Below are 9,430 nucleotides of genomic sequence, written 5' to 3' on the forward strand. Positions count from 1 at the left end.
AGAGAGAGAGAGAGAGAGAGAGAGAGAGAGAGAGAGAGAGAGAGAGAGAGAGAGAGACACTATCTTTGTGTTTTTACTTTTCAGTTCATTCTTTGGAGATGTACATTCAAAGTTATTCTTCAAATATTAATTCTTTACCTGAATATAATGTTCTCTTGATTCTAATCATTCTACATTACTTTGTGTAGATCTTTCCAAGTTTTGTTTAAAAAATTAACATCTTTGTTTCTTATGGCACATTAATATTACATCACAATCAATTTTATTAACTTCTCCTTTGATCATTAGGATTTCCCATTTGGTCTTTATCTGAGGGTTTTTACTTTGTTCTTTTTCTACTTTTTTTAGTTGCATGCCTAATTCTCTTTCTCTTTTTTGTTAATATAGGCTCTCAGGGATATAAATTTTCCCCTGCATACTGCTTTGGCTGTATGGCATAAACGTTGATACATTGTTTCCTCATTGTCATTCTCTTCAGTGAAACCAGTAATTATTTCTTTGATTTGTTCTTTGACCCACTGTATTGGATGAAATTGTGCATTATCCCCCAGCATATATTATTATTAATCATAGATTGGCAACTTCCTATAGAAAATCAATGAAAGTTAGATACCCTTCAGATGGGAGATACTAATCTCTCCTTATAATGAGTAGAGAAATCCCTCCCCTTCCAGCGGCTTTATATATACTATACATGAATATATACCTTTAAATTCTATTTTTTCTAATGTGGCCAAAACCTCCCCACCCATCCTGGGAACAGTATTAGTGTCCCACTTCCCGAATGCTTCAGCCTGAAAGGCCTTGGACATGTCTAAGTTCTGATTCAATTTAGAAATTGCAAACTCAAGAAAAGTTCCCATGGTCTTGGAAGAATTTAGGAAAAATTAAATTCCTATAAATTCTGAATTCATGTGAATAGCTTTGGACACTGTTACTGAGAGAACACTCCAGACAGTGCTTCCATCCTCTCCTCCTTTCCTAATAAAGCTGCATTTTCTTTGTCAGTATATATCTAAGTCTTGTTAGCTCATTAGAGTGATTTTGGGGGGTGTAAACTCCATCTCCAAAATTCCACTCCACACAGTCACCATTTCCAATTAATTTTTAATTTGCCTTTCCATGAACCCTTATTTATTATAATTTTCATTAAATTACAATCTGAAAAAAGTTGTATTTATTATTTCTGCTTTTCTGTATTTAATTGTGAAGTTTTTACAAACTAGTACATGATAAATCTTTGTATATCTACCATGTACTGCTGAGAAGAAGGTATATTCCTTTTTAACCAATTCAATTTTTTCCAAATAGCTATTAAATCTAAGTTTTCTAAAATTTCATTCACTTCCCTTACTTCTTTCTTATTTTTTTTAAACCCTTGTACTTCGGTGTATTGTCTCATAGGTGGAAGATTGGTAAGGGTGGGCAATGGGGGTCAAGTGACTTGCCCAGGGTCACCCAGCTGGGAAGTGGCTGAGGCCGGGTTTGAACCTAGGACCTCCTGTCTCTAGGCCTGACTCTCACTCCACTGAGCTACCCAGCTGCCCCCCTCTTATTTATTTTTTGCTTAGATTTATTTAGTTTTCATAGGGGAAGGTTTGGGGTTCCCTACTAGTATAGTTTTACTATCTATTTCCTACTTATGATCCTTTAGTTCCTCCTTTAAAAATCTGGATGCTATGTCATTTGGAGCATATATGTTGAAGACTGATCTTTCTTCATTGTCTATACTGCATTTAATCAAGATATAATTACCTTCCTTACCTCTTTTAATCAGATCTATTTTTGCTTTAGCTTTGTCTGAGATTGTGATTGCTATTCCTGGTTGTTTTTTTTTTTGTTGTTGTTGTTGTTGTTGTTTTTTGTTGTTGTTGTTGTTGTTTTGTTTGTTTGTTTGTTTGGCTCTGTTGAAGCCCAGTAGAGTCTTCTCCAGGCTCTTACCTTTACTTACCTTGCTCTAGATATGTTTGTTATAAACAACATATGGTAGCATTCTGGTTTTAATCCACTCTGCTCTCTGCTTCCATTTTAAGGGTAATTTCATCCCATTACATTCACAGTTATGATTACCATCTGTGTACTCCAGTCCATCTTGATTTCCTTTTTAAATCCTGCCCTTTCTCCTTTTTCTCTTTCCCTTCACAACAGTGTTTTGCTTTTAGTTATTCCCTCCATTATATTGCTCCCCTTCCCACCATCACTCTTCTTATTCCCCTCCTACTTTTATATAGTCTTTTAATCACCATCTCAACTTCTCCCTCTTTTATATTACTCCCCTCCCCACCACCCATTTTCTTATTCCCCTTCTACTTCTCTATAAGCTAAGATAGGATTCTATTCCCCAATGAATCTGGCTATTCTTCCCTCTCTGAATCAATTCCAATGAGAGTAAGATTTAAGTATTACCCATCACTACCCTCAACCTCCTCTCCACTTTAATAGTTTCTCTGCACCCCCCTACCAGCCTGTGTTTGTTTATGTAATATAATTTTACCCCATTTTACTTCTCTCTTTCCACATTTCTTAGTACAATCCTCTTTTTTCAGTCCTATTTTTTATACCATCCTAAATAGCTTACTACCATACTTTCTGTCTATGTATACTTCTCCTGACTACTATAATAATAACAATTTAAGAGTTACATATATGATCTTTCCACATAGGAATATAAATAATCTGACCTTATTGAAGCCCTTAAATTTTTTTCTTTTTATATCTGGTCTTTTCTTCAGGAATTTTTGGGAATCTTCTGTTTTATTAAATGATCATACTTTCCCCTGAAAGAATATGATTAGTTTTGATGGATAAGTGATTCTTAGTTGTAAACTCAGTTCCCTTGTCTTCCAGAATATGATGATGTTCCATGCTTTCTGGTCCTTCAATATAGAAGCTGCCAGATCCTGTATAATCCTCAATAGGGCTTCATGATATTTGAATTGTTTCTTTCTGACTGTTTGCAGTCTTTTCTTCTTGGCTTGGGAGCTCTTAAACTTGACTATGACATTCCTGGGAGTTGTCATTTGGGGATTTATTTGAGGGAGGTGATTTGTGGATTCTTTCAACTTCTATTTTACCCTTTTGAAGAGTATCAGGGCAATTTTCTTGGATCATTTCCTGTAATATTATGTCTAGGTTTTTTTTTTTTTTTGGTCATGACTTTCAGGTAGTCCAATAATTCTGAAATTGTCTCTCCTGGGTCTGTATTCCAGCTCATTTCTTTTTTCAATGAGACATTTTATATTTTCTTCTTTTTTTCATTCTTTTGATTTTGTTTCATTGTTTCTTAATGTCTCATGAAGTCATTAGCTTCTGTTTGCTCAGTTCTAATTTCTAAAGCCTGATTTTCTACCATGTCCTTTTGAACCTTCTCATCAATTTGGTCCTTTCTACTTTTCATGGCATTCTTTTCGCCAATGAATTTTTTTTTGCCTCTTTTCCTAGTAGGTCAGTTCTATTTTTAGGAAACTCATTTCTTCATTGGATTTTTGTGCCTCTTCTAGTTGACTAATAATTTTGCTTTTTAAGCTGTTATTTTCTGTTTGCATTACTTTCATTTCTTCTGATTTTTCTTCAATCTGTCTTATTTGGTTTTTTAATTCTTTTTCAAGTGTCCCAGAGCTTGAAACCGTTTCCAGTTTTTTTTTTGAAGTTTTTCATGTGGTTGCTTGGATTTCACCATCTCCTGTTGGTTCTCTGCTTTGATGTTTGTCCCCATAGTAATTTTCAAGTGTTAAATATTTCTTTTTTGCCATTTGCTCATTTTCCTAGCCTTTTTTTGCCTCTAGACTGGGAATTCTGAAAGCTGCTTGTTGAACTTGTCTCCTCTGCTGCTGGTTTGCTGAATTTGGCAGTGTGAGCTATTTTGTTCAAGGACCCACCCCTATGGACTTCTGGGCCTCCCTGTGTTTTGTTGCGAGGGCCTGGACTTTGGGATGAGGAGGGAAGTCTGAAGTGCTCTTTTGTTGGTGTATCCCACTTCACAGGATCCCAAAGTTAGTCTATGCCCAATCGTGGAACCTAGCTCAGTAAATGGGGCTATGGTGGGATGGGGGTGTGGGAGAGTGGGAGAGCACTCATTTGCACAGTTTTGCTTCTGTTTCTCCCTTATCCTGTGAAAATCAGCTTTCTGCCTACCTTTCAAGTTGTATTCATTGGGAGAGTATCCTCCCTCTCTCTCACTGTTGGTTTTTGAGTCCTGTTGTTTTCAGGCAGTTTTTAAAGATTGATTTGGAATCTTTAAATTCCAGTGGGGTTTGTGATTTTGCTGCTACTAAATCACCATCTTGGCTCTTCCCTTCCCCAGTCATCTTTCTGAAGCACATTTCTTATTTTTCTATTTCCCTGAATATTCCATGGCTTTGGGCTTCTGGGCTCTTTGGCATGATTCTCAGTGTCTCATACTGTGTTCCAATCCAGATAACAATTTTCCCCAAGTCTTGCTTTGATGGCAATTCATAAATTTTGATATGGTGTCTCATTGTTGTCATTTTCTTTAATGGAATGATTCTTTCTATGCTTTCTTCTTTGACCCACTTGTTCTTTAAGCTGAGATAATTTTGTTTCTAATTTATTTTCTGTACTTTCATGGCCCTTTGTGGAATGATATTTTTATTGCATCATGATCCAAAAAGGACAAATTTGATATTTCTGTCCTGCTGCATTTGCTTATGAGGTTTCGATATCTTAATACAATGTCAGTTTTTGTGAAAGTGCCATGTACCCTTGAGGAAAAAGTATATTCCTTTTTATTACTATTCCATTTTCTCCAGAGGTTCAGAATATTTAAGATTTCTAAGATTTTCTTCATCTTCTTAACTTATTTATTTACGTAGAAGAAAATTGAGGTAGTTTTACTGTCTCATTTCCACTTGCATTTCTTTTTTCTTTTATGAATTTGGATGATTATACAATTTTGTACATATATGTATAGTACTGATATTATTTCATTGTCTATATCTTTTAACAAGATGTAGTTTCCCTGCTTATCTCTTTAAATTAGTTTTATTTTTATTTTTACTTTGTCAGAGATCATGATCGCTACCCCTGCCTTTTTTACTTTAGGTGAATCATAAGACTATGTTGTAGCCTCTTATTTTAACTCATTTTGTGCCTCTCTGTTTCTAGTGTGCTTTTTATAAACAACATATTGCTGAATTCTTACTTCTAATCTCTTCTGCTATCCATTTGTATTTTATGTATGAATTCACCTCATTCACATTCACAGTTAAAATGACTAATTGTTCATTTCTTACCCTCCTATTTTTTCTTCTGTTTATCCTCTTACTCTTTTTTGTCCTATCTTCCTCTGAAGTCTGTTTTGCTTTTGACCACTGCCTCCTTTTATAGGCCCTTGCTTTTATTGATTCCCCCTCCACCCCCATCCATCTCTCTCCTCCCCAGGTTCTTTTTGTGTGATCCTCTTTCACTTTCCTTTCGTGTTGGATAACATATATTTCTATTACCAGCTGAATGTGTGTGCTTATGAATATAGTTATATACATTCTTTCTTTAACCATTATGAATGAGGGGGGTTCAAGCATTGTCCACCCTTCCCACCTTTCCTCTTTCATTGTAAAAGTTCTTCCTTATGAATCTCATTTATTTAAGATGATTTCATTTGTTCATTCGTTCCTCCTTCTCCTTCCATGGTATCCCTTTTTCTCTATTTTGGTGTTTCTCCATCATCCTACTAAGATATGGAAGATTTTGACAAATTGTTTATATTTCTTTTTTTACTCCCTTTAAAAATATATATTTGGCTATTGTGAATCTACATTCTTATATGAAAAGTTATGTACATTCATTTAAGAGTTCATTTGACTCTATGTGTACAACTTTGAAGAGAGGAAGTGAAGAAAGGGGAAGGAGGAGCAGAGACAAAGATAAGATACAGAAACATTGATATTTATAAAGCCCAAAGTCCTATATAAATGTAATTCTATCCATATGAGTTGGAAAAATCCTCTATGGTAATACAGTTATATGTTGCCAATGTAGTGTCTCTGTATTTATGGCATTTATTAATGTAGTAAAATACTAGATATGAAAAATAATAGAAGGGAGTAGGGACATTAGGACAAGAATTTATTGATTCAACATTCTTATTATAGATATTTTGGTTAATTAAGTTTATTAGATTTTAAATTTTGGATCTGAAAGGGACATTAGATATCATCTAACTCAACCCCTTTTATTTTTTGGAACTATCAAAGGCCCTTCAAAATTAAATTACCTTTAAATCTGGTGTAGCTTTCTGATCACAGACACCTATTCTACACTTAACTCTTCTCTCTTCTCTCTCAAGCCTCCATTTTTTAACTTACATACTTTCATGTGACCAAATATGAATTGAGTATTTTTCATGGTTGGCATAATTAGTGAGCACATCTGGCAACCCAGGCATATGGTTTTGTAAGGTACTCTGTATTTTCAATAGCTTATTAGGGTATTCCAATGAGCCCATTTATTCATCGTTCAATTATTAGCCCACAGCACCTCATATATTATTGCAAGAAATTTAAAATAATTATAATATTCTTTGTTCTTCGTAAAATGTTTATATTAAGGAGAAAATAATACTTTAGAGAATGTGCAGTAGTAAATGACAATTGGTATATAAATGGATTTTGGTTGTCAGAGTATATTTAAACATTTAATTTTTGTAAGATATTATTCAAACAGAAAATGGCTGACTATTTCTATAAATTATATATTCAAAAGATATTGTAAGATCACATGGCAATTTGGAAAAGTAAAAGCATAGTCCGAATATGTTCATTAATTTTCAAAATCATAGGTAGAGGACAAATGCATGCTAATTTACAATGCTTTTCAGTGATTTGTGAAAATGAAAGTTTTTTAATTCTTATTATTTTGAACAGCTTATTCTAAGTCAAGAAGACATTACTATGATAGTAAAAATGTTGTATGAAAATATATGGATTACAGATAATAATCAGCCTTCAGTAGCTCCAGTCTCTGCAGAGTCTGATGATCTATCAGCTCAACACATTTCAGGAGGTATGTATTTCTTAAGTTTAAGAAATAATAGAGAATTATCTTGTTGTTAATATGTATTTGTCTTGGGAAAGTCTGAACCAAATACGAATTTATTAAATCCTTGCATATCTGCCATGGCTTATCTGATATAATAAATATTGCATTGATGTTTTTACTACCATAAATAAAAAAAGTCTAGTGTTGACACAGTTTTTTGTTTTTTGTTTCCTTTTGCCTCTTTTCATTCTATGACAATTCTAAAATCTATTTTTCTATCCCCAACCTCTCACCTGACTTCTAGTCTCACATCTCCAACTATTGATTACATATAACTGGATGTTGAGTAGAACTCTTAAACTTCACATGTCCAATACCAAATTCATTTCCCCCCCAAACCATCTTCTCTTTAAGAATTCCCTATTAATGTCAAGAGCAGAGCCATCCTCCCAGTCTCATGGGTTTGTACCTGAAAGTATCATCCATAACTTTTTACTCTCCCTCATTTTCCATATTCGATCTGTTGTCAAGGCCTATCAATTTTACATTTATTATATTTCTCTTGTGCATTCCCTCCTTCCTTCTGAAATACTTCCTTTACCCTGGTATATTGGATCTTCATCACCCAATACCTAGAATATTATAATAATCTTCCTCAAGTGTCTTCCTATTCCATTCCATCTTCCATTCAGCTGCCAAAATAATCTTTCTGAAGCATAGTGTTTGACCATATATATCATTGCCATTACCACCACCATCATCACCATCACCCAACTCAAATAAACTCTGTTAACTCCGTGTTACCTCCAAAATCAGATATAAATTCTCTGTCTTTTAAAATTCAACACCTAGAAGGGAAGAAAAAGGGTTTTTAAAAAAACAACTTTTATTACATAGATAGTTTTTTTTCTAATCAGAATGATTTTTGCTTCTCTCCCTCTCTCTCTCTCTCTCTCTCTCTCTCTCTCTCTCTCTCTCTCTCTCGCTCTCGCTCTCTCTCGCTCTCTCTCGCTCTGTCTCTCTCTCTTTCTTTTTTCCTTTTAAGCTTAAAGTGCTGGTTTAGTTGTAAGAGTACTTAATCTGGAAGTTTAAATTCTTTTTTTTTCCACTGTTTTTTGATCTAGGATAAGTCATTTAACATCTCAGGGCCTCAGTTTTCTCAGCCATAAAATAAAGATTAACTGTGAAAGATATCAAAGATATGTAGACTACCTAAGTCTTCTGCTTCCATTGTCATGAATACTTGGAAGAATTATTTTTATCTGGATTTGTGATTTTATTGGTAGAGGCAACTATGAGGAATTTCTCTACCTTTGTGTTTCTACACATCTTATAGAGAGTTAACTGAGGTGACTTGCTCTGGTATAATAAAACTAATATGCATCAGACAGCACTTGAAACCAGCTTGCTCTAACTGCTTTACTAGCTGAATTAAAAAGATTGGCCTTTGTTTCAGGGACAAACATGAGTTACTTTATGATTTTATTTTAAACTTTGGCTTATTCAGCAGTACATTTATGTTGACATTTAACTGATATATTTATGATAAATTATATATGAATTTTGGGTAAATTTCCCAGCTGACTTCCCTATTACTACATGTTATAATAAAAATATTAAGTATCAATAAACACTAGTGGAATTAATTTTTTACCCATTATTTTGATATCTTTGATTAATGAAGTTTCATCATTTCTTTATTATACTTTTTCATCTGTTAAATGCTAAGACTTTAAAATTTTCTTTCTGTTTTTGATTCTCATTTTTTCAATGCTTCCAATTTGTGTAAGGAACAACTGTAGTGACAGCAGCTGTGGTAGAAATGCATCCACAAGCACCACGTGTCAAGACTACAATAAATCTAAATTTCAGAACTGACTATTTGACTCTAACTTTGTATAGCCCAGATCCTAAAAATGTAAGTAATGGAAGCAGGTAAAAACATTTTTATAACCTTTCTGTGGCATAATTTTTATATCAGATTTTAGACCAGTTATGTAAAAAGTTTAAGAATGGATGAAATGACTTAAGGGAAGAGCAGATCTTTGGTTGATCCTCTCATTGATCTGTAAATAGATAGATAAGAAATCAGTGAAGGAGACTGAGGGAGCAGTTGAATTTAGGAATGTGGTACCTGAAGCTGAGGGAAGAGAATGGCCAACTGTGTTAGAAACAACAAATGTAAGAAGAATGTTTGAAAAAAATGTTACTATATTTGATGGTTAGGTGATCATTGGTAACCTTTGAGAGAGGAGTTTCAGTAAAGAATACATACAGCTTTCTTCCTTCCTACCTCCTTCCCTTCCTCCCTCCTTCCCTTCTTCCTTCCTTCCCTCCCTCCCTTCCTCCCTACCTCCTTCCCTCCCTCCCTCCCTCCCTCCCTCCCTCCCTTCCTTCCTTCCTTCCTTCCTTCCTTCCTTCCTTCCTTCCTTCC

The 9,430-nt window shown here is 34.3% G+C and overlaps 1 protein-coding gene across 1 annotated transcript in view; it reads left to right on the top strand.

The window, feature by feature from the left end:
* VPS13A (vacuolar protein sorting 13 homolog A) overlaps positions 1-9,430 on the top strand; it is a 337,780-nt gene that overhangs the window by 152,425 nt on the left and 175,925 nt on the right. Inside the window, exons 35-36 of the mRNA XM_044678014.1 lie at positions 6,882-7,020; positions 8,787-8,914. Of these exons, the coding sequence (XP_044533949.1) occupies positions 6,882-7,020; positions 8,787-8,914 (267 nt within the window). The remainder of the gene's footprint in view (positions 1-6,881; positions 7,021-8,786; positions 8,915-9,430) is intronic.

The sequence above is a fragment of the Gracilinanus agilis genome, chromosome 1 (assembly GCF_016433145.1).
Source record: "Gracilinanus agilis isolate LMUSP501 chromosome 1, AgileGrace, whole genome shotgun sequence".
Taxonomy (NCBI): Eukaryota; Metazoa; Chordata; class Mammalia; order Didelphimorphia; family Didelphidae; genus Gracilinanus; species Gracilinanus agilis.